Source organism: Gadus chalcogrammus, chromosome 11 (assembly GCF_026213295.1).
Source record: "Gadus chalcogrammus isolate NIFS_2021 chromosome 11, NIFS_Gcha_1.0, whole genome shotgun sequence".
Lineage (NCBI taxonomy): Eukaryota > Metazoa > Chordata > Actinopteri > Gadiformes > Gadidae > Gadus > Gadus chalcogrammus.
Genome location: NC_079422.1, coordinates 3325556 through 3350922, shown reverse-complemented (window position 1 = coordinate 3350922; position 25367 = coordinate 3325556). Strand labels below are relative to the sequence as shown.

Below are 25367 nucleotides of genomic sequence, written 5' to 3'. Positions count from 1 at the left end.
ATCTAGCCTCCGAGCACACCAACAAAAACAACGGGGCGCCACGTCTAAAAATATCCCATCCTTGTCGCTAAAAATATCTGGTAACTTCTGCCCAATACAGGCGGGTGGCCGGCTTGTAAAGGAAGAATACTCGAGGCGTAGTGACCATTAATAACTTTATAGGTATGGCACATATCACAGCATACAACATACTGGTCATAATAGGAAGTCAAAATTCGAACTACGGAAGCCCCGAGGAGCCTATATTAATCCAAATAGGAATGCATTTATCTTGCAAAGCAAATTAACGTTACAACAAAGTGGTAGCCAGTTAACAGTGAACTCGCGTGTGTTATTATTCAGTAAACACGACATGGTGTCAGAAGTGCTGTTATACGGTACCAAGTAAGTAGGCGATCCACCTGGAAGGAAATACAAAAAGGAGACCGGTGAGCGTCGCAGATAAGTGAAAGTGGAGACGAGCGTAGTGGGGAAGGAGCTAGCACAATGGTTAACACATACGGCGCTACGTTTAACAACAGCCACTGGAGCCCTTTGATTTTTCCAAACCACACGAGTGGCCAAAGTGGATACGCAGATTTGAGAGGTTCCGCCAAGCAAGTAACTTAACAGCAAGCTCCGATGACAACAAGGTGAATACTTTGATCTATTGTATGGGAGATGAAGCCGACAACTTGTTAAGAGGCTTGAAGCTAAGTGACGAAGACTTGCGCAGCTACACTAAAGTACAGGAAGGCTTTCAGTCGTTCTTCGTGGTGAAAAAGAACATTGTATTTGAGCGTGCACGATTCAACATGCGCAAGCAAGAAGAGAATGAGACTGTAGATGCATTCGTCACTGCCCTGTATGCCCTAGCCGAACACTGCAATTATGGAACGTTGCACGACGAGCTACTCAGGGATAGGATTTTGGTAGGGCTAGCGGATAAACGGCTCTCAGAACGTATGCAGATAGAAAAAAATCTAGACCTGGAAAAAGCCATTGATATGGTGAGGCAATCAGAGGCGGTCAAAAAACAGCAAAACACATTGAGGAGTGATACCAGGGGTTTAAAGCAGATGGATGCATTCTCTGTGGATAGAGTTTTTCAAAACAGACGGCATGAAGAAAAAGAAAATCCTAAATTCAACAAAACCAAAAACAACAGTGCAATGCAGGCAACAGCCAGGGCAAGAACACAAAACGCTTTCAGTGCTATAAATGTGGAGGCAGTTCACACCCCAAGCATGAGTGTCCTGCCAATAGTGCCAAGTGCCATTCCTGTGGAAAAATGGGTCACTACCAGCGTGTGTGCCTTGCAGGTAAAGCTGTGCATGGAATTGAGGAAGAGGAAAGTGAGAGCTTCTTTCTCGGTTCGGTTTCATCTGATGCTGATCCATGGACTGTTGATATTGGCATAATGGACAAAGATGTCACTTTCAAACTTGACTCCGGGGCAGATGACACTGTCGTTGCAAAGACTGTTTTAAACAAAAAAAAATGTTCTCCAGAAAGCAGAGAAACTCCTGTATGGTCCGGGACGAAACCCTCTGGATTAGGGGTGGGAATCGAGAACCGGTTCCTACTCAAAACCGGTTCCAACTAACCAATTCCATCGGAATCGTACGCCTCCAACGTTATCGATTCTTCTTAACGATTCCGCACCAGGTTTTCCGGTTTCCGCAAAAATTTTGCGACGACCCTGCGCGCGCCGACAACCTTCAAACAACAAGGCAGCATCGTGGAGAGTAGGAAGCGAACGCAAGTCTGGCTCCATTTCACCAAATGCAATGAAGATTCTGCCGTATGTAATCAGTGCAATGCTGTCATTTAGTGTAAGGGTGCAAACACCAGCAACATGCTAAAGCATTTGTCTACCAAGCATGGAATTAAGGGGGTCATCCCTAGGTTCCCCGGGTCCTATGTTCCCCGGGTTCAATGTTCCCCGATGGGGAACATAGGACCCTTTTTTAAAAAAAAAGAAAGGTCCTATGTTCCCTGTTTTTCCCAAAAAAGGGTCCTATGTTCCCCTGTAGCCATACATACCGGGGAGCATAGGACCCTTTTGGGGAAAAGCGGGGAATATAGGACCCTTTTCTCGGAAAAGGGTCCTATGTTCCCCGCAATCTATCAATCTGTAAAGATATTTACACTTTGACGCGACATTCGCGTGATGACAGCCAATCGGCGTTCAACAGCCTGGCCACTGAGTGACATGTGTAACGTAACAGCCAATCAGCGTTCAACCGGCCAACTCAGTGTAGTTCAGTCCGGGCTGAACTGCAGCATGGAGGAGAAAGTGATTGTTGCCGTTTGCGACTCCCTCCCGGAGTTCTTTATATGATAGTATATAATATAATATAATTGTATAATAATATCACGGCCAAAAGCTCTGTACGCCTCCGGATGGCCGTAGCGCGGGGAGCTCTCGTAGGGATTGGGCTTCTCGGGGTTTGTTTACCGGCGTATGAATAGACTCAGGTTGGTTGGTTAAAATGGTTACTTTTGGTTCAGAAGACTGTAGAACTCATTTTTTTGCCACTCAATGAACTACTCAGGAATCGGTAAGACAATTGATAAGGAATTGGATCGATAGGCAGAATCGACAATGGCATTGATATTGATAAAAACGTATCAATTCCCACCCCTACTCTGGATGTGTCGGGATTCGTCAGACTGCAGCTGAGGAGAGGAACTAAACAGACAGCAGAGAAGGTGTATGTTGTCAAAAACCTGAGAACGCCCTTGCTCGGGAGGCCAGCCATTGTGGCCCTTGGTTTACTCATCCGTGTGGACAGCATAGAGATGGAGAACATCAAGGCATGCTATCCCAAACTCTGCAGTGATTTAGGTGAGATACAACAACCATACGCCATCAAGCTTAAACCCGGTGCTGTGCCATTTTCTGTGAAAACCCCCAGGAGAATTCCTATACCGTTGGTTGGCAAAGTCAAAGAAGAGCTCCAGCGCATGGAAAGCCTGGGCGTCATCAGCCGTGTCGAGGAGCCCACTGAGTGTTGTGCCGGCATGGTGGTCGTGCCCAAGAAGGATAAGGAGTCTTGTGTGTGGATCTGACCGGCTTGAACGTGTATGTGTGCCGAAAAAAAAGTACATTCTACCGTCAGTAGACCAGAGCCTTGGAATGCTTGCTGGGGCGAAGTTTTTCAGCAAACTGGACGCCAACATGGGGTTTTGGCAGATTCCGCTGACATAGGAATCATCCAAGTACACCACATTCATTACACCCTTTGGGCGGTTCCATTTTAACCGCCTCCCCTTCGATATTGCCTCAGCACCCGAACACTTCCAGCGCATGATGGCTGAGGTCATTGAGGGGCTAGAAGGGGTGGTTTGCCACATTGATGACCTACTGGTGTGGCGACGCAACCAGGAAAAGCATGATGCTCGACTCCATGGCGTGCTACAGAGACTGGAGAAAGCAGGCATCACCCTTAATGTGGACAAATGCGAACTCTCCACAAGTGAGGTAGTCTTCTTGGGTCACATCATCACATCCGTGGGCATCCGCCCTGACCCAAGAAAAACAGATGCCATCATGGAGATGAAAGAGCCCACAAATGTTGGTGAGTTGAGGAGTTTTCTCGGCATGGTCAATCAGCTGGGAAAATTCATTCCACAGCTAGCAGAGACAGACAAACCACTCCGTGACATCCTCTCTAAGAAAAACTGTTGGGTCTGGGACGTGGATCAGGCAACGGCGTTCACATCGCTGAAGAGAGCACTGTCTTCTCCTCCGGTCCTTGCTATGTATGACCCGAACAGAGACACCAAAGTGTCTGCCGATGCATCGTCATATGGGCTGGGTGGCGTTGTTCTTCAAAATTGGGAGGAGGAATGGAGGCCTGTGGCTTATGCATTGCGGTCGCTAACTCCAACTGAGCAACGGTATGCACAAGTGGAAAAGGAGGCTCTTGGCCTCACATGGGCCTGTGAACGGTTCAGGGATTTCCTCATAGGGAAACAGTTCTGCATGGAGACGGACCATAAACCCCTTCTCAGCCTACTTGGAGCACAAGCACTGGATCTGTTGCCGCCGAAAATCCAGCGCTTCAGGATAGGGATGGGAATCGAGAACCGGTTCTTGTTCAGAACCGGTTCCGAGTCAACCGATTCCTTGGAATCGTTAGCAAGCCTGCTTAACGATTCCGCTTATCGGTTCCGGTCGCGGCAAATGCGTCGTGACGTCACACACACGCTGCTTTGATTTGGTTCAGAACGCAGCAAACATGTCGCCTCCGAGGAAGAATCGCATTGTGCGTTCACACCAAACGCGACGGGGCGACAAGATCCCATACAAAGTGAACGTAGAGACGCATATAAGGGCGAGTTTTTCGCGGGAGAAAACCGATGACAAGTTTTTGTCGTGATGACAGCCAATCAGCGTTCAACAGCGTGATAACTGAGTGACATGTGTAACGTAACAGCCAATCCGCGTTCAGCCGTCAAACTCAGTGCAGTGCAGTCCGGGTGAACCGCGGAATGGAGGAGAAAGTGATTGTTGCAGTTTGCGACTCCCGGAGCTCTATATATAATAGTATATAATATATTATATACTATATTATAATTGTATATATAATATCACGGCCAACAGCTCTGTCGCCTCCGGATGGCCGTAGCGTGGGGAGCTCTCATAGGGATTGGGCTTCTCGGGGTTTGTTTACCGGCATTGCTATGGTTTCCGGTCTTGTGTGTTCCAACGGTTTATTAGGTAGGCCCATCTAATAAATCTCTGTCTAATCAATGCTTCATTTTGTTTATGTCAGTTTAATTTTGTTACAAGTTGAATGCAAATGAGCACTGTTAGAATTCCAAAAGGCACAAGCTCTTACTTGGCTGTTTTCAGTCTGTGTTTTTAGTTGTATGGCACATAATAATGGCATTTGGGCTTAAAAAGCGAAACATATATCTTTTCGTCTAGACCAATTGATTTGAAAATGTACAATTTCCTAATACTAGAAGCACTTCTGATCAGATATTAGAGAGATGTAATGCAAACAAACACATTTATACTTATTTTCTCACCCAATGAGAATCGATAAGAGAATCGATAAGGAATCGGATCGATAAGCAGAATCGGAATCGGAATCGGAATCGTGAAATTCTTATCAATTCCCATCCCTACTTCAGGATGAGGCTGATACACTGTCACGCTCACCTGTGAAATCACGCATGTCTACAGAGGAACAGGGGCTGATGGAGAGCACATACATTTATGTAGACGCTGTCATAGAAGGACTACCTGTAAGCCCCATGTATGTGGAAAATCTGAAAGAGCAACTGAAAGTTGACAGTGTCTGCTCACGTGTCATGACCCTGTGCTCAGAGGGATGGCCAGCTCATGCGAAACAGGAACCTGTACTGAAAAACTACTGGCCAGAGCAAGCTACGCTCACAGTGAAAGACGGCTTATTGCTGAAAGACACAAGGCTCGTTATACCTGCTGCCATGAGGAATGACGTGTTAGCAAAACTCCATGAAGAACATCAGGGTGTGGAGAAGTGCAAAAGCCGTGCTCATCAGTCTGTTTGGTGGCAACAAAATGGTAAACAAAATGGTGCTCTTCTGCAGAGCATGCATACAAGAGTGACAGAATCGCAAGGAGCCACTCATGCCATCAGAATGCCCGGGAAGACCATGGCAAAAGTTGGGGGCGGACCTGTTCCTCCTGGGGAGAAAAACGTACCTGCTTGTGGTTGATTACTTCTCCAGGTATGTTGAGATTGCAGTTATCGCACACCAGGTCCATCGATGTCATTGTCCATCTCAAGTCGATTTTTGCCAGGCATGGTATTCCTGAGGTCCTGATGTCTGACACAATGGCGGAGCCAAAGGGGTGGCTGGGGTGGCACTGGACAACCCTGAAATCTGATTGGCCACCCTAAAATTGAATTTGCTACCTGCGGTGCCTTTTTCAAATCGACGAGGAAGAGAGAATATTTCCCTCAGCTCACGAGTCATATGAGAGACTGACTGCGGCGATTGGCGAAAGCACCATATTGAAGTAAGTTTTAAGGTTTAGCATCGGGTTTGGGTTTCCTGAACAACTTTTACGAAAGTTGACTCGCTGTGTAGATGCAGGGGCGCCGAAAAGGGGGGGTAAAGGAGACGGATTCTAGGGGCCCATGATGGAGGGGGGCCCAGAGAGGCCCCTAATGATGATGAAATTATAATACAGAAGGCCCTGTAAAGATTCTTTTCATGGGGCCCAAAATCCCTAGCGGCGCCCCGGTGTAGATGCATATTGGAAAATTGGCTCCATAACAGACAGTTAATCAGATAAGAGAGATCGGTTCCCCACTTAGCCTTTCGTAAGTTACAGTGGTTAGTGTTTTTAGCTAATGAGGGGTAACTAGTACAGATGTCAGTGGAGGACAATTCCGGTATTTTCAATATTGAGCCCACTTTCTGGTTTGTGTCCAGGATGAAATAGAGTGGTTGACACCAAATTTTGACTAGTGGTCCTGTTTCGGGTATTTGGCTCATTTCGAATCGCCCCTGCCTGCTTCACAATGGCTTGCTATAGGCATTGACAAACCCTAAACGTTAGTTTTCAGAAATGTGCAACTCACCGAGTGGTTAGTGGTGTTCGTTGATGTTCTAAATCAAGTATCGTAGCGAAATACAGTTTCTGTTGGGTTTTATTTGGCATTTTGTAAATCCATTGATTTCGGTTGGAAGACTCATTGCTCTTTGACCAGAAACGGAAAGGGGGGCTGGTTGTAGTCTTTTCGCTCGGTTCTCCGTCTCAACAATAGGGCTGGAACGGAGCGAAAAGACTACTACCAGCCTCCCTCTCCATTTCGGGAAAACCAGAAAGGGGGCACAATGTTCAAAATACCGCAATTGTTCTCAGTTAGATTTTCGTACGTTTTCAAATCGAAAAAGTTATTATCAATCTTTTAACGTTACTCAAAATATTACCACAATTTGCAGATCTGTTTGCTATAGTAAAGTTGTAAGAAATTATAGCTACTTACTGCAGAGTAGGGCTAGCCATTATATAATTAGTTACTTAGGCTGGTAGTTGATTTTAAGGGACAGTTATGATGATGGAGATTTGTAATTAAGATTGAGATTGGACTAAAATGTCGGTAACTGGATGCTAACCCTACTTCTTACTTTTGCATTCCCTTTCTTTTCAGACCTGAAAAGAAAGGGAAATATATCAGACTTCTTTTTAAAGAAGAATAAACAGGCAGCCCAGGTACGAATAGACCCCAGCCCTTGCATCACCACCGGACCCCAGAGCAGCTCCCTACCTGAGGCTTGTCAGAGTCAGTGTGGCCAGACTTCACAAGGACCCAGTCTACCACCACCAGGTCAGAGTATCTACCAGGCAGTCAGTCACATGCCCAGTTCATAATTTAAGTTTAGCTTCAGCTTTTTACAATACATTATTTTGTCAGATTAAGCCTCACTTGTTGGGCTCCTTACTGACAAAATGTTGGTTGTTGATTCATGTGTGTTCTTGTTTTGATGGCTGTGGCATTTTTATTGTGATTATACACTAATGGTTCTTGTGTTGTCTTAATTTAATATATATTTTCAAAGGATGACACAGAGACCTCTGGCTCTGAGCAAGACAGTGAGCCAGAGTTGCCAGGAGATTTCATCAAGCCCCTCCCAACTGCATCAAGCACCAGATACGCTGTTCCAAAAGGACCCAATGGTAGCCCTATATTTTAAATGTACACATTTTAGTTAGCAGCTGTAACCATCCATTTCCATAGAGATATGACACATTATTTAACGTGTATTCCAGAGACTTCAAGATCCAGAGAAGAGGGTCCTGTACAGCCGTGTTTGAAAACATTTCCCAGAACTCAGCATGGTACTTGGAAAAGAGCTTTTAACAGCTCCTGGTATAAGGACAATTCATGGCTTGAATATTTTGTAAGTCAAGATTCGACTTATTGTTTCGCCTGCAGGCATTTTTCTCTGCCCAATACACCTGAATCTGCCTTCACATCCCAATCAGGCTTTTGTAACTGGAAAAAGGCGCTATATAAAGATTCTGGGTTTAAGCTCCATTCGAAGGCAGAGAATCATATGAATGCTATGTATGCTTGGAATCAGCATAAAAAGGCCATTGACAGCAACTCATCAATGTTAGATGTCATAAATGTGGACCGGAAAAAGAAAGTGGAGGAAAACTGTACTTACATTAAAACAATTGCAGATGTGCTCCTATTAACTGCCACTCAAAATATAGCGCAGAAAGGTCATCGAGAGTCTGATGACTCTCACAACAGGGGTACATTTTTGACAATTTTAGAAGAAATAGCAAAGCATGACTCTGTCATAGAGAAAATAATGAAAGCTTGTGGCAATGCTAAGTACACAAGCCACCAAATCCAGAACGAAATTCTGGAGGGCTTAGCTGAGATGGTACGAAGTGAAATAATAAGAGAAGTAAAAGAAGGTGAAGTTTTTAGTGTAATTGCAGATGGAACCAAAGATTTAAAGAAAAAATAACAAATGTCTGTAGTTGTGAGGTACTATTACAACGGGGCCATCCAAACTTTTTACACTTTCAGTCAGCTGAAAGCTTAGATCCAGCAGGTCTCACAAAAATGATAATTGATTGCCTTGAAAAACATGGTCTTGACTACAAAAATAATCTTGTGGGGCAAGGCTATGACGGTGCATCCGTCATGAGCAGAAAGCATTCTGGTGTGTCTGCTCGGATTAAAAACAGTGCAAGATTTGCATTTTATGTGCAGTCACAGTGTAATGCACATTGTTTGAATTTGGTTATTTTCGATGCTGTAAAATCAGTGCCTGAGGCAGTTAACTTTTTTGCCCTCATGCAGAAGCTTTATAACTTTGTATCTGGCTCGTACGTTCATCTCAAGTGGCTTGCAGTTCAGAAAGAGCTGTATCCACGGCAGCAGCCCAGGGAACTACAGAGACTTACGGATGTAAGGTGGGCATGCAGATACATGGCATGCCGTAATCTGGGGGACAGGCTTCCAGCAGTTCTGAGACTGCTACAGGATATCGCACTTGAAAATAGTGGTGATAGATCAGTGGAGGCAAAGGGCCTTCTCTCTCAGATAGATTTACACTTCATAGGGCTTTTGGTTACCTTTTGTAAAGTGCTTGGTGATGCCAAATGTCTTTCTGACATGCTCCAATCCAGCTCTCTTGACCTAGCAAGGGCTGTGCATCTAGTAGGTGCCCTTACAGACACATTACAGGACTACAGAAGTGAGGGTTCCTTTGGGGAACTATGGAAAGAGGTTGAAGAGATTGCAGAGCACTGCAAAAATAAGTGTACAGACAATGTGTAAAAGACAGTCTAAAACAAGCTCAACATTTCATGACTCTTTGATGATGAGCACTGTAGGACAGAGAAATTGTGACCAAAGTGATGGTGAGAGCTTCCAAAGAGCTATCTTTTATCAGGTGCTTGGCTGTCTCACAGCCGAGCTGCAGAGGCGTTTTTCAAATAAGAATTGCGAGATAATGCAAGGGGTCCAGTCTCTCAACCCAAAGAGTACAACATTCTTGAATGAGGAGCCTCTGTTAGCCTTTGCTCAGACCTCTGAGTCTGATTTAGAGGACCTCAAACATGAGGTTAATCAAACCAAGCGGCTTCTTGATAATAGAGAGAAAAGTGGAATGGACGGACCGTCTACTCTCCTTGACTTTGTTGTGTTTCTAGAACCTTATAAAGAAGTCTTCCATGAGCTTTTTCGACTTTGTAAGATTTCTGTTGTTACACCAGTCAGCAGTGCTTCTTGCGAGAGCAGATTCTCCGCTTTAAAACTGATTAAAACCCACCTTAGGACAACAATGGCTGATGACAGGTTAAGTCACCTTGGAATTCTCAGTGTTGAGTCAAAGAGGGCACGCTCAACATGGATGAGTTTGTGAAACATTTTGCCAGTTCTCACCAGAACCGCAGAATTATGCTATATTAAATCTACCTAGGATCATTTGGCACTTTGGCGGTCCCTCTGTTCATGATTAAAACCTGCACTTTGTACTCTTGGTAATATTTGTATATAATATTTGTCTGTGTAATATTGGTGGGCACCACAATTATTTTATTTTTCAAGTCCATTTCTGCTTGATAATATTTTGTGCAGGCATATCTTGTGTTTTCAGTCAGACCGAAAAAAATTGATTGTTTGACACGGGAGGGAAATCAGAGAGGTCTGTACAAGTTGGTCATACCTGTATGTTTTCAGTGTTTTTTTGTACATTTACTTTCATAAATAAACATGCAAAGTATGTCACAAACAAATGCTATCTTATCTCCTTTGTTGCTTTATTTTCTGAAAATATATTTTGGGATGTTCAACACTGATTGTGTGTGTGTGTGTGTGTGTGTGTGTGTGTGTGTGTGTGTGTGTGTGTGTGTGTGTGTGTGTGTGTGTGTGTGTGTGTGTGTGTGTGTGTGTGTGTGTGTGTGTGTGTGTGTGTGTGTGTGTGTGTGAGAGAGAGAAATTGAGCTGCAGAGACACTGGCTATGTTAAAGAAATCTAGTGAAGTAACCCTAGTGGACCACACTATCTGCCACATTGTAGAACTCGCGGTTCTACCTCTAATCAGCAATCATAGGATTCATTCATGCTCCTTAGATGCCATGTTAGGGTTACACACACATTTTCAGTCATGGCCCCTGAAGTAGCCATGGCCACCCCCTGTATAAAACGCTAGTTCCGCCACTGGTCTGACAACGGGATTTTGCTGACTTTGCAGCCTCGTATGGATTCAGACACGTCACCAGCAGCCCAAGGTTTCCGCAGAGTAATGGTGAAGCGGAACGGGCAGTACAGACTGTCAAAAATCTGCTGAAGAAGGCAGCAGACCCCTACCTGGCTCTACTCGCCTATACAGCCACGCCCCTTCAGAGTGGATACAGTCCAGCTCAACTCCTTATGGGTAGGCGTCTTCACACCACAGTGCCAATTCTTCCCGCTCAGCTAGACCCTGCACTGCCTGATGGTGTAGCTTTCGCTAGGGAGGAAAGAGAGAAGAGGAGGTCAGACGCTGAAAACTACAACAGGCGTCACCGTGTCAAAGCTCTCAGTGCTCTGACGGCTGGAGAACGGGTAAGGGTAACTGACACAAAGACATCAGGAACTGTGCTTCATAACCATTCCACTCCAAGGTCCTACTTGGTGGATCTACCCCAGGCGGTGCTGAGACGCAACCGCAGTCACCTGATACCTCTTCATACACCTACAAAAGACAGAGGTTTTCCAACACAGCAAATACCAGAGACAACTCCTGAGCAGGTTCCTTTGATACCTGCTGTGACAACGCATGTTTCACCTACAGAGACTCCCACTCTCCGAACCAGGTCTGGGAGAGCTATAGTTGCACCTGGTAGACTTAACATGTGATCTAGAAAAAAAAAAAAAAGAAGGAAATACTGTGTTACTGTGTACTGTTCGTGTTCTAGCTTTGTACACTGGGGAGCGTTTCGAATTTAACAGTATTTATTTTGTTGTTCTGCCTTTATTTACTTTGTTCTTCCTTACAGGGTTCAGATAGGGACAGACCTTTCAACAAAGAGGCAGAATAGTCCTCTAAGGTCTGATGAGACAAAGGCAGTCTACCCTTTGTTCTCTAGAAAGGGGAGATGTGGTATTATTGCACTTTAGTTCATAATAATAATAACGTGATAGGAACCTATGTGTTGGGGGAAGGTTTAGCCGGATGCACGGGAAGTGTTGATCACGTAATACGGGGGATGCTGCTATTCATTCAATAAAGTGGTAGCCAGTTACCAGTGTACTCGTGTGTTTTATTATTCAGTAAACACGACAACCTCAGGGAGCTTTTGCATATTTTTTGCAACATGCACGAGTTTGAAGCGTAGACAGCATGACAAAAACATAAATAAAACATAAGATCTCCCCCAACCAATTACCTTTTTATTAAAGGTGCTTAATAAATACATTTGTTTTAGCCTTTTACAGATCCATACAATGATAGGGCGTTTAGTACGGTACTTCCCCGTTGCTTCTTTACCCATAAAAAACTACAGTCAGTGTTAAATTGTGCTGATTTACCATTGAGCATTTCCTATTATAGGCTACTGTGTAAAACGCTGTTTAGATTGAATGTTAGTATCAAGAAAAGAAAGACCCACCGGTGGGGGGAGATCTTATGTTTTATTTGTGTTTTTGTTATAATGCAAAAGTGCATGTTGCAGAAAATGTGCAACAGCGCCCCCTGGGGCACACTTTTTCGGTGGGCGCAGAATTCGGTGTATCACCGGCCTTCCACTGCCTTAACATATATGGGAACTGGCCCTGACAGACACAGGGGTTGTGTCTGGGTATTATACTGTCATGGGCCCTAAGAATAGGCTAGTCAACCTGAGGTTGGGTCATGGTCGCTGTCATTGAGTCTGCCATGTTATTGTGCAACATGCAAATGCTGGTAACTTACTCAGCCTACCCTGTCTCAGGCACGTGGTTGAAAAACTAATTTCCACAAGATACATTGACGGGTTTATCCAAAGCATACATATATCAAGTGCACTCAATTCATATCAGCATTGCAGGCCGCAATGGGAATATAACCCTGCGTTACCCCTGTGTGTAAAGCCATGTTCTACCAGTTGAGCTAGGCACATTGGTGTTGATTAGGTAGTAATGTTTTGCATATGAACCCTGACCCTGGTACAAACTTTGTGATTCAGTTTCAGCCTTGAGACGTCCCTGCTACAGAGCAGAGCACTTGGTCTTACGTCGGTGACATACTCAGCGATGTCACCGGCATACACGCTATCGACAGGATGGCTCAAGGATAGAGCTTCGATAGGTTAGACTCCCATGTACCAACAGGGAGATTGATGTGCAAAAGAGCCAACGGTTTGATCACGTCAGTCACCGGCATCCCTCTGTAGCCAAGGGAGACTGGACACTTTTCAAACTCCAGGATCTTCAGCTCATCCTAGTTTTGGTCAGTCAGGGCCATAACAGCATCGCTATTAGCAAATGAACAGCAGGGAGCCTTATTTGCACACAGAGACACCCCAATATCTATTCTCATTATATCCAAAGAAAGACATTAGAGTAGTACCCTTTTGTTATGGCTTTATTTGGGTGCAAGTATTTTATTCTTGATCACATGAGGGGAAACATTAAAATGTTGCCATAGCAACCAGTTTTGTGCTGTCAAGAGCAGGATGAGATGTAGCTCATGTCCTCATTTGATGATATTGTGTGAAACTCCCAGCACGCAGAAGGCCAAGCAGTACATGCAAATGTACAGACAGACCTTCAAAATACCTGCATTACTGTGACATTAAGCCTTATATAACTGAACACTCTGATCATATATTAAGTTGATTGGACACCAAAAGCAGAAGGGGCCCAATTCAGACAGAGGGATAATGACGTGGCAACAATCAATCAACTGCTGCCTCAAATAAAAACAAAGTGCTTGCATTAAACTTAAGTCCACAGGGGTTCGAAAGGTTTAGGGGGAATTTAGCCAACGTAGATCCAGGGGGTACCAACAGCGGGTTTGGCAATACAGCCTGCTGTGCTGCTCAGAACAGGCTCTACCTCCAGTAGAGCATTTAGCGGTTGGTCCCACAACAACCACGTTTCCAACTGTCTTCATTTGATTACAAAGTAAAGTATAATACAAGCTTATGGATCAATCTTTCAGTAAAAATGAAAAGTCCAAGACATGCTATAAACTTGTGGCAAAAATAATAAATGAAGAGCAAGATTTAGGAAAACCAAAGAAACTAACTTTATTAAGAGATATGGAGGTAAACAACCCAACCGGTGTGGCCTGAATCCTCACTCCGCCAAAGTTTCCTTTGTAAACACTGGAGAGAGAATGCCATCGAACAGCCGTTTCAGATTCAGCGTCCTCCGCCGTTGTTTATTGGTAGGTTCTCCACCTTTGAGGGCTCCTGTTCCGTCTGTTCTGGGCAGTGTTGTTTATCAAGTGTCTGGGACCAGTCTCCCAGCAGTGTTATCGCTGGAACACTAGTGCTGTTTTCGTCTGAAAGAGCATCCTACAGGAGAGAGATGGGATTAAACTGGAGAACACCTACATATAGATGAAGGCGTATGCATTAAACTACTGGAGCAGCATAGTGCTCTCAATTAAATGAAGTGCCTAATCCCATAACACAGAGAATTTGAGAATAAGTTTACATTAAGATTATATTCATTTTGACCAGAATTAGCTGAGCAGAACACAGTTGGCTATGAAGGGTTACTGCAGGGTTCAGAGGAGGCAAGGGTGTATTGTAGCATGATACAAAACCAGCCCTTGATCTCATACACACCCTTCTGTGTTCATGTGTGGCCATAATTCAGTGTTTCCCCTATATGCACCTAGCAGCGGCGGTACGCTCCGTCTTAACCCTTTAAAAAACGAATGCATTATTTTGCGCTACAGACGCTTCATATACAGGTCCATTCACACACCTGAGTAAAGCATATAAACGGAGAGGAGAGCTCCGTCTTCTCTTTGGAAACAAATATTATTTTGCGCCAAGGACGCTTCTTATCCAGGTCAATTCACACCTGTGAGTAAAGCATATTAACGGAGTGTAACTTCCGTAAAGTTGGAGATAAATTGGCAGATTCTGAGTTTGAGGTTCAATAAATGATCAGTGAAACATCATTGGACACAATTGACACCTAGCTAAATGTAGTAACCTAGAAAACCAGCTACAACATTGTTTTCATCCAAACGAGTCGTCTTTAACGAACGGTGAATTGCATTGGCTTATATGAGCTGTCGGCTTACAGACACAGTCTGCAAAGTGCAAAACTGAAAAAGACCACAATGGTAAAATTTCAATGGCGTGACCAATTTAAGATTTAATGGTCCTACTAAAACATTTTGTTTTGTAAAATATATCTCTACTTTTGAGGATTTTTTAATTTAGCACTAATTTCAATAGTGTTGCTATTATTGACTAGAGCCCCACAACTTGTTGCAAAGAGGCATGGCCTCTTTATGGTTCTTCTACTACATCCTTTAGTTTTGAAAAATCTTATTTTTGAGGATTTTTATTTCGGAACAATTTCCATAGCGTTGCCATTATTGACTCTAGAGCCAAAAAATGTTTTCGATAGGCATGGGATCTTTATGGTTTTACTGCAACCATTAGTTTTGAAAAAAAGAAAAAAAATATCTACTTATTTTTAAAGGGACACTATAAAAATTACTCCCATCTAGTGGTACAATTGTATATTGCATTCAAACTAATAGTGCTAGCTTGTTCAAAAAATACGGTGGGCAGTATGTGCGTTCACAGTTGCTAGGGAAACCACCTAGCGTCGCAGCCCGTTGCAGCCAGTGTGAACGGCCCAGTTTTAGAACGTCGCAGCCTGTCTCGTCGCAAGGAGTCGCGAGTTGCAAGCCGTTGCAAGGTGAATCTTTGGTCTGAACTGGGCTTAAAGCTTATATGTTGTCAGGGGTGTTTTTGATTATTGTGGAGGCTGTTCTCTAGGTTTATAAACAGTGCCAGGCCTACTTAATGTTTTTTTGGAGGTTCATAAACTGTTGATGTGAATAAACTATTTATGACATAGCAGAGGTGGTTAAACTGCATTTATTTGCGTTTAGCATCCACGACAGCCCTCCCCCTTTTTTTGCGTTAAAATATTTCACAGAAGGCAGTGCCCCCCCCGCTGGCGACCCATGCCCCTCCAGTAGATCTGCTCTGGAGCCGACTCTGATGTGCCAAGAAGCTGTGTCATGATGACATCCAATACTACCCCATCGAGTCTTTCGAGTGATGATGAGGTTCGTTATTTCAAAGAAATTTCAAAGTGCATTGAATCATTAGTGTAAGCTAATGATGTATGAGTAATTATTCCTCGAGCAAGATAGGGAATTATTTCGGTCAACATTCACGCTGGCTCAGAGTGAAAACGCGTTTGCATTTCCTGTACCACGTAGTGCTTTTTGTCCGTCTCGGCAGTTCATAGACCGGAAGAACATGGAAGCCTCCATGAAGCTTACCCGTCCTATGTAACTACATATTAATTATTCTTCGCTCAGGAGGATAAGTGAGATTTTTGGCAGAGATAATTTTACACCAATGACGACTTATTTATGAATGAATACGTTGATTTGAGGTAATAAATGACTTAAAATATTACAGTGTCCCATTAAGGAATTTATTTTTAGCAAAATTGTCAATAAAAAAAAATTAGCAACACTTTCAGTAGCGTCGCCATTATTGACTCTAGATCCCCAAAACTTGTTCAATAGAGACATGGCCTCTTTATGTTCCTTATTGGTTGGAGGCCGAGACCTTTTAGATTGTTGTAGTATTTGTGTTATGTGATTTTAGTGTATAGGGTGGATTTTGATACAGTATATTTTTTGTTAAATATATGTAAATAATTGTTTTAAAGATTAAACTTGCATTATGTTCAATCTCTCCATATATCCCCTGCTCATTACTGTGTACAAATGTACTGCATGTACACCCTTCTGGTGCTGGCAGACACATGGAAACCTCCCGGCAGGGTGCGCTTTGTGAGCACACCAAAGAATTTGTGAGGAGGAAGAAAAATGTCACCTCCGCTACTGCAACTCCATCCTAGGGGAAACACTGTACTTCCATGCAATATATGAGGCCAAAGACCGCAACCATTTATTATGTGGATGCATGTTAGTATTTTTTTGAAAACAATTTTGGAATCTGAAAACAACTTGATCTATCCGTATTTCACACATCTTAAAAACAATACACGTGTTGCATGTCCTTGCAGTTCATCTTTCAGAAAGGCTTAGAGATCACCCATTTCTCAGTCAACCACAAAAGTCAATGTATGCCTTTTTTGACACCCCTTTCAATACAGACAAATGAAAGAGCAACACAAAGGCAAGATATTGCATTGTTATATGCTATCATCACTGTAGAACATAAACAACGTCAACCATTGCACATCGATATGATAATCGATTTAGGCCGGCCCAAGTCTATGTTTAGTTCCAAATTGTATTTAAAAATGATTTCCTGAACTGATGGGTGCAGGTGTTTACCTTCTGTGAGGCGAGCCTTCCCTCCTGTAGGCTGGCAGAGGACTGTGGAGCAGCCGACACAGAGCACGACTGTCTGCGCAGCGCTAAAAACGGTGGTGATTTTGTAGCAGCCTGCAAATAAATAATAATTCAAACATTGGTATCAAAACACTGAAAGCAAACTGGTCTGTTGAACGCCACACTACGTCCATATGTATCGACCGATTGGCCATTATGCTGCACTCAGCACGTTAAGACCATTTGGAGCAAGCATTTGGAAAGGTTGCAGATCTGAACTGGTTTGGTCTCAACAGGTGGTCTAGTAAGGTACTATGAATCCTGTGGGTCTCAGGTCATCACGGTAAGCTCACTAGTTTGTCATAGTTGACGATCACCAATTAATCAATGATCGGGTAAAATAAAAGTCGAAACTGATATAACGATTACACTATAACCAACATATTTCCCAGCGTTACCTGGGCATTTTACATCCATAAAGTATGAATTTGGACTTTGTACAAGACGCTTCTTCTTGTGCGTCCTCTTCTGCTCCTCGGGGGTCGGGTGCAGCAGGTCCCTGGCGAGCTGTAAACCAAACCTCAGCTCAGCACCACATCACAAAGGCCATATTTAATATACATTACAGGAGAGGATTATCAACATTAACTAATACTATCGAAAAAGTCATGCATCAATAATGAAAGATCGCCGTATGACGTTGACTCTTTGTTGTACATGTGCTTCGCCATTATGATTGCAGTATGTCCAGCCGACGTGGAGCTAAATACTCAAACAGCATGAACGTGTTAAAGTCGACATGAACATTAACTCGTTTTAAATAGTAGTTAACCGTGTCCTCACTTGGACCTAAAGCGTACGATCTAAGGTGTATAAAAAGGCGCACTTACTGGCATATTGTCGGGTTAGGAAATGACTGTACGGAAAGACAAGACTCAGGAGCATGCGGTGGTAATTTACCGGAAGCTGTTCTAAATCTCTAGAAGGACCCGGAAATAAAAACCCGAGTCGGAATCCGACCTCCGAGTCCGCCGTCTTTGTGAGGTCAACACGCCATCCGTTTCATAAAATTGTTTTATATATACATATTTTTCCTATTCGATAGATGTTCACATAAAGGTAGGCTATTCCTACATTGGTTAGTACCCGTTGGTTAGTACCCGCATGTACTTATTGAACATTTGCACACCTAGTTTGAAACAATTAAACAGTGGGATAAGAAAATTGTAATCAGACATTTAATTATTAGTTAGGGAAATCATTATTATTTCATTATCATTATTTCACACTTCACTGTCACCACCTCGTGCGTGAGCCCCATGTGAGCCAACAGCGCCAGCCTAGCGGTGGACTGAACCTCTGGGTCGCTGCGCCCTCACAGCGCCATCTAGCGTTGGACTGAACCTTCGGTTGCTGCGCCCTCCCTCCTCCCACGTAGTCATTCTGGGAGCCGAGGGATCATAAATACACGGCTGCAAGTTATCCAAGTTTTTTCCCCCGGATCCCAGTGTTTGTGGTCCCGGATGCTAAATGACTATGTTGGACCATTAAATCACTGGATTATAAGATTGAACTATAATTGACCATTGGCTTTAACCCTGGGACCGTTTATATTCCGTGGATGGACGAAATATTGAGCCTTTGGAGTTAGTGGATGTTTACCCAGTCCGAAAGTGATCGACATTTACCGGTTGAAGTTTTCAAGAAGCAAGAAATTATTAAAAAAATTAAAACATTCTTCTAGGCCAATTCTGGTCGCATCGAGGCAACTTCGCTTCCGCAACACTCGGACGATCGGCGAATTAAAGAAAAGCCCTGCTCGGATGAAAAAGACATCTTCATAAGAGACAATAATTTATTTCTACCGATTCAATTTAAACTTAAATTATTTCTATAACCATGGCAAAAAAGTATGATTTCCTTTTCAAACTACTGCTGATTGGTGACAGTGGAGTGGGAAAAACGTGTCTGATCATTCGTTTTGCCGAGGACAACTTCAACTCTACCTACATCTCCACCATCGGTACGTATCGCGTCGCTGTGTCGACCCTGACGAGCAGAAATGGGGTTTAACTCTTGCAACTTTCTTGTGACATCATTCTCTTCCTGACATTCCAGCTTTTCCCCGTCATTACCCGACCGTTTATGGCAGTTCTTCAGTTGGCTCTACTTTCTCACGCCCATGAGCTCCCCTGCTGTCATGTCCCAACTAGTCTGCTCTACTGTCCATTAATATAATATGTTCACAGCAGGTATCACTCAATGTCATATGCCAATGGCAGCCTATTATTCAGTAGGCCTGTCCCCCCTGTTCTCTTCCTCTCTTTTCTTCTCTTTCAAGATGGCTATTTCTAACGTGTAGGCATACTTCAGTGGGCATATCGTCACTCCTATCTCGCTGTACAATCTCTCTATTCCCCAAAGAATGCCCGTGTCTCTATCTGGCATGCACCGTTTGCAGCAGAGGCTAACCCTAACCCCCTCCTCTGCCCCTCTCTGTCCGCCAGTCCGACACGAAACCCCAACAGTAACAATCCCACCGCCCGTGGAAATTAGTCTATCTGTTTACACCACAAACAGAACGATGATTAAAAAAAAGTACCCTCTATTCATTGCTTATATTCAGTCGTGATTTTGTCCGATATGTTTGATTGATACTTGTGACCTATATAAGTGTGTGTGTGTGTGTGTGTGTGTGTGTGTGTGTGTGTGTGTGTGTGTGTGTGTGTGTGTGTGTGTGTGTGTGTGTGTGTGTGTGTGTGTGTGTGTGTGTGTGTGTGTTTTCTTCTTTCCTCACTATATTTCTCTCTTGTCCTCTTTTCCTTCACTTGGTCTTATCCAGGAATTGACTTCAAGGTGAAAACCATTGAGGTTGACGGAAAGAAAGTGAAACTACAAGTCTGGTGAGTGACACAGTTGCTGGTTAATGACCTTGTTTTGACATTCTTGACATTTATTAAAGTCACAGTATCTGTATCACTTATATATCACTTATATGAAGTGTCAAGTCCGCACTCAACCCTGTTTCAAAGCCAACTAGGTGGGACTTTGTGTGGCTTTGGTGAAGTTAACTTGACGGTTATTGAGAATATACATTTTAAATGTTTATCAGCTAATGTTAATGCTTTGTTTCTCTTTGTGTGTGTGTGTGCGCGTGTGCGTGTGTGTGTGTGTAAGTGTGTTTGCATGTTTTGTTGTTGGTGTGTGTGTGTGTGTGTGTGTGTGTGTGTGTGTGTGTGTGTGTGTGTGTGTGTGTGTGTGTGTGTGTCTGCATGTTTTGTTGTTTTTGTGTGTGTGTGTGTGTGTGTGTGTGTGTGTGTGTGTGTGTGTGTGTGTGTGTGTGTGTGTGTGTGTGTGTGTGTGTGTGTGTGTGTGTGTGTGTGTGTGTGATAGGGATACGGCAGGCCAGGAGCGCTTTAAGACCATCACGACAGCTTACTACAGGGGAGCCATGGTGAGGCGTTGGTCCAACCTACAGACATCACACTGTTCCCACTTCCTGTTGGCCCTCTCTCTGTTACTGCCTGTGACTGACCTCTGACCTCTATCCTCCACGCTAGGGTATTATCCTGGTGTATGACATCACTGATGACAAGTCCTTTGAAAACATCCAGAACTGGATGAAAAGCATCAGAGAGGTGAGGATGAGTTGTGCGTGTCTCCAGGACGACCAGCCAGTAGCATGAGGAAATTCACTATTCTCTTACATAGATTCGAAAGTGTCTCATTGATCCTTAAAATCGTCAAATCCTATGTATTACTCACTGGCACTGTTGCATCATAGCAAGTGTATGTAAGGATGTATTGTATAACCTGTCTCATATGAAGGCTTATTATTTACAGTATCAAATATGTTGAATGATGTGACTTCATTGGAAGTGAAGAAACATATCGCCTGCTCGTACTTGGTCAATTTAATATTTTGAAGAGCCAGTAAACCTACTGTTTCAGATGGAATTCAAATTTAAAAAAAGTATTGAGAGGTTTAGGAAAGAAACCTGATGATACTTTTTTAGTACCGTCCTTGTGTGACTGTTATGACCGTATAACAAGCTATTTTGTATATGAAATCCCCAACACACAATAGCGTAATACTATAGGTGTCCGGGAAGCCTTACCCTTAAGCGGACATTAAATAAATCTCTGCTCAGACTGAGCTTCACCATCCACACACACTGCCGGTGCACCTTGGTCGTGACGTCAGACTACCTCAGAAAAGGCACTCAGACATCACCAATAGAACGCCGCCTGCGTTCAGCAGAGTGCGAAAAGTTCACATAGTGTTTTTTTGGAGAAGGGCAAAAACATAGAATTCAACCCCTTTATTTTTATTTTTTCTCTAAATTGGGGACTTATTTCAGTTTGAGTGATGAAACAGCATAGATAACAATGTTGAGGACAAATTACCACGTTTAAAACCAAAAAGAAGAGTGGTTTTAGGTTCACCGGCTCTTAAGGAACAACACATTAAATCTAACATACTGATGAAAAAACGGCCTTGCAGCATTTAGAAACAGTTATTTAAAGAGATCCCTGCAACTTTGATTGCATAATTATTTAGTATCAACAGAATCGCCACTTAACAACTAAAGTGTGTTTGAACAGTTGACTTATCAAAAGTGTTTATCGAAAACTATATTGGAACTAAGCTCAGGCCAGGTTATTCTGTGTTTGGGGTCTAACTTTACATAAATGAGACAGCTCCCAAACCCAGAGAACAATCTCTCTCTCTCTCTCTCTCTCTCTCTCTCTCTCTCTCTCTCTCATCTCTCATCTCTCATCTCTCATCTCTCATCTCTCATCTCTCTCTCTCTCACACACACACAGAATGCTTCAGCTGGAGTCAGTCAGATGTTGCTGGGGAATAAGTGTGACATCGAGGCCAAGAGGAAAGTTACCAAGGAGACGGGCGAGAAGGTGAGGCAACCTGAAAGCAAGAGAGAGAGAAAGAGTTTGAGCTTGTAAAACAAAAAGGCATAATCAAATATTTGAAGGTATTTGACAAAAGTGGCTGTGAAAAGGAGCAGCAGCCAGGAAGAGGAAGTAACAGTATTATCACTCAACATCACAGTAGAGTGTAACCAATCAGGGCTGGGTTCTGCTTTCACAGCTGGCAAAGGATCATGGGATCAGGTTCTTCGAGACGAGTGCAAAGTCAAGCATCAACGTTGACGAGGTGAGATACCACTGTCTATCTCTCTATCAGTTTATCTCTCTGTCTCTCCCTCTCTCTCTCTCTCTCTGTACGTCTGTCTATCTGGCTGGCTGACTTTCTAGTCTGTTTATGACTTGCTGGCTGGCTGGTTGGCTACTAATATTATTACCTCTCTAATCTTCTATCCTATTTGTTTTATATCTTTTCCCATAGTCCTTTATGGCTTTGGCACTGGACATCCTACACAAATCCAGTAGGAAACCAGTAAGTACAAGCTTATCCATAAGCCAGAAGAAAAACAGCAAAGAAGAAATATGAATGCAGTAATATTTCCTATGTTCCCTGAGTTCATAGTTGCTTTGCTGTGTTTCCTTCAAACAGGGGCAGAACGACCGGGTCAGAATCACCAGCACACAAAAGAAGTCCTCCAAATGTAATCTCTTCTAGATCCTCTCTTGTGTAACAAACACGTCACTACTATCATGTTTACAAGTAACAAAGCAGTAAACTACAACCACAGGGACAGAAGAAAACGAAATGAGCACCTACTATTAATGTCACTTACTGTAATTCATATTATAGCAAGTAACATGACCGGAGACAATCAGAAAGACCCATAATCAGTGTTTCCTAATGCTGTACCGGAGGTCTGCTGTTAATGTTTGAGTACACTTATGCCGCATTCAGCACAAAGCAATAACCCTTGTCTACCCCTGGTTTGACCCCAATGGATCAACCATCTCATGGTGGCAGAAAGTCTAGGAATGACCCCAGCCTTAAGGTTCTGGGTTTATCATACCCCAATAGTCCACCTGTATGCATCCCTGAGCAAGATGCTAAGAAACACACCCTCTTCGCTAAGGTCGACCTTCATATCTCGACTCTCCAACGTAGATTCAACATTGATCCCCCACTTATCATGACCCCCAGAAGCCAGAGTGATGCTCAGATAGGCTAAGTCGGATCTGTAGTTACCGGATGATGGCAATATTATAACCTTTTTATTATTATTATCTCAACCATACTATGGTTGGATTAGGCCAAAATGCTGAATGAATTTCCATTCTGTATCGATTTTTCGGAAGCAGATTTTTTATTGTGAAAATAATATGAATGACCCACAGGAGATCGGTATGCTGTCTCCATCTGGTGGCCATAATTAATTCACTTTGAACTGTAAGACAACAACCAAATGAGAAAAATACTTTTCAGTTTTATATCTTTGGGTGGTTTACAGCAAAATATTCTTTGGACTAGATCTCGGCTGATTATTCGAAAGTGTCAGTATAATTGATGTCTAGTGATACAGGAGTAGAGGAGTAGTTTAAACAGCAGCAAAGCAATTATTTCTCACATAGGAAATTGACCTGGCACTTCAGGACCAGTTTATCATAGAGCAGCCAAATCCTGAGTTAAGTGTCGGCTGTTAAGATAACATGAATTCCTTTAAAATCTATCTAGGAAATTATATGGAAGTCCCAAGGACGTATAGGAAAAATAACACCTCCACCTACAGTATTCCATTAAGCTGATTTGAGAGACTAGCAACTACTTTCATGTAAAATTGTAGGATTTGGTTTTATATTCATAAAAAACATCTGGTTCGTTTCGGTATCTCTGTTGCCATTTCAGTTTTATAGGCTATATTTGTATTTCCTAAACATCCTAAACCATTTTTTAACAAGACAAAAAAAAAAAAATACATAAAAAAATGCAGATATTTTTGGAGGCTCAATCAATCAATTTCAAGCCTTAACCTCTTTGACAATCTTTTGTTACAGGAAGTGCGTTCTTATTGACATTTAATAATATTGAATTCTGGAAGGAAATCCTAAATAATTCATAGAGCTTTTGAAGGTGTTAACTGAATGCTAGGATTTTTTCTTTTCACATGTTGCATTATTTTCCTTTAGAGTCTTACACTTTTACATTGAATGGAATACTATTCCAGCGGACATCGTACACCTCAAATGTGTTTTACATTTGTAGTGCATTTTGCCGATATCTTCTTGGAGCCTTAAAATAGGTGAATATTGGACCGACTATAATAGTGAATGGTTTGGTATTAATGAGGGTGGGAATGAGATAGAATAGAGGAGCAGAGACAAGTGCAATAAGAGCAGATGAGACATCATAGAAGAGAATATATAGGCCTATGGCTAAAGAATAGAAGGAATGAAAGAGATAAGGATGCAGAGACATTCCCTTTTTATATCTTAACATAATTGTCTCGGCACTGTTGACTTCTATTGTATGTGCTTTTTTCAATTCTTACAATGGGTTCCCGTTTCTGTAATACGTGACAAACATTCATTGTATAGGCATTCATACATTCATTGTCTACTTTCTATTGTCAAACACGATACTCAATAAAGTAAAAAAGGAATGAGAAAAATTAACAAAAAGCTGGTTTTATGTAACATTGTGTTTATGAAAATGTACCCCTTCAAAACGTCATAACAACATCTGTTCGACTCAAAAACATTTGCGATTTGGCCATTGAAACAGCCCTTGTACCCTGAAGCTATGGGAACCCACCTTCTCAGCATCAGCACCACTACGACGACACGCGCACTGTGCCGCATATCCGTACTGACGTGCCTTGTCATCACGTTGGGCAGGTATCGGTTTGCAAACATGATACAATTCGTTTAACCCCCATTGCCTTATTTAGACGAATACACATACCAGTACATTGACTTGCTATGTACCGGATATAGGCCTACACCACGTATTATTGATGTTTTTGTGACGCACGGGAGGATACAGTGAGGTAGTCGTATACGATCAAAGCACACACGGGCCGGACGGGATGCCCGCGTTACTGCAGGGAGAAACGAGGCTGGCGGGTGGTGGTGGTGGAGGGGGCTGCAAGTGGACCACCGCAAAACTCCAGTGATGGAGACGAAGAGAGGATAACATCCGACGAGAAACTTGTTATGTTGTCGCGAGCAGAAGTAGCAATTTGAACGTCGCTTGAAAATATTTCCTCGCGGTTTATATTGACATGTTCATCTGTACATCCCGAAGGACGTGCATCGGTCACACGCTCATAACTTGATCCATATTTATCCTCTCACGAAGACGTGGATCTAACACAAGGAGGACAAGCGAGCGCTCACATCTTTTAGATGGTGCTGCTTTTTGCATAGAGGAACGCTAAAAACCAAGAGACTCTTTTGGGCTCCGGTGAGTGGATCAGTAGGCTTTTAAGGGG

At 43.1% G+C, this 25367-nt stretch overlaps 2 protein-coding genes and 1 non-coding gene across 3 annotated transcripts; 1 reads left to right on the top strand and 2 right to left on the bottom strand.

The window, feature by feature from the left end:
- Positions 1 to 13022: 13022 nt before the first annotated feature.
- On the bottom strand, positions 13023 to 17997 carry LOC130391561 (40S ribosomal protein S27-like). The gene is made up of 4 exons (XM_056601766.1): positions 17886 to 17997; positions 17454 to 17562; positions 16999 to 17109; positions 13023 to 13999 (listed from the first exon to the last, which is right to left on the bottom strand). Exons 1-4 carry the CDS (start codon positions 17889 to 17891, stop codon positions 13971 to 13973), a joined length of 255 nt encoding a protein of 84 aa, XP_056457741.1. The 5' UTR covers positions 17892 to 17997; the 3' UTR covers positions 13023 to 13970.
- On the bottom strand, positions 16711 to 16840 carry LOC130392662 (small nucleolar RNA SNORA13). Its single transcript, XR_008897048.1, has one exon. It is a non-coding gene; the product is annotated as a small nucleolar RNA SNORA13 (small nucleolar RNA).
- A 16-nt stretch (positions 17998 to 18013) lies between the features above and the next one.
- On the top strand, positions 18014 to 24896 carry LOC130391560 (ras-related protein Rab-13). The gene is made up of 8 exons (XM_056601765.1): positions 18014 to 19018; positions 19838 to 19898; positions 20389 to 20449; positions 20556 to 20633; positions 21823 to 21912; positions 22106 to 22171; positions 22364 to 22414; positions 22532 to 24896. The coding sequence occupies exons 1-8, from the start codon at positions 18895 to 18897 to the stop codon at positions 22595 to 22597; spliced, it is 597 nt and encodes a 198-aa protein (XP_056457740.1). The 5' UTR covers positions 18014 to 18894; the 3' UTR covers positions 22598 to 24896.
- The last annotated feature ends 471 nt before the right edge of the window (positions 24897 to 25367 follow it).

What these genes read in the sequence shown, in the direction of transcription:
- LOC130391561 (XM_056601766.1), bottom strand. An exon ending in TATGGATGTAAAATGCCCAG is followed by an intron (nt 17,110 to 17,453) that starts GTAACGCTGGGA and finishes ATTTATTTGCAG; the next exon opens with GCTGCTACAAAATCACCACC. An exon ending in GAAGGCTCGCCTCACAGAAG is followed by an intron (nt 14,000 to 16,998) that starts GTAAACACCTGC and finishes TCTCTCCTGTAG; the next exon opens with GATGCTCTTTCAGACGAAAA.
- LOC130391560 (XM_056601765.1), top strand. Translation starts at nt 18,895, where the DNA reads ATGGCAAAAAAGTATGATTTCCTTTTCAAACTACTGCTGATTGGTGAC. An exon ending in AAAGTGAAACTACAAGTCTG is followed by an intron (nt 19,899 to 20,388) that starts GTGAGTGACACA and finishes TGTGTGTGATAG; the next exon opens with GGATACGGCAGGCCAGGAGC. An exon ending in CTTACTACAGGGGAGCCATG is followed by an intron (nt 20,450 to 20,555) that starts GTGAGGCGTTGG and finishes CCTCCACGCTAG; the next exon opens with GGTATTATCCTGGTGTATGA.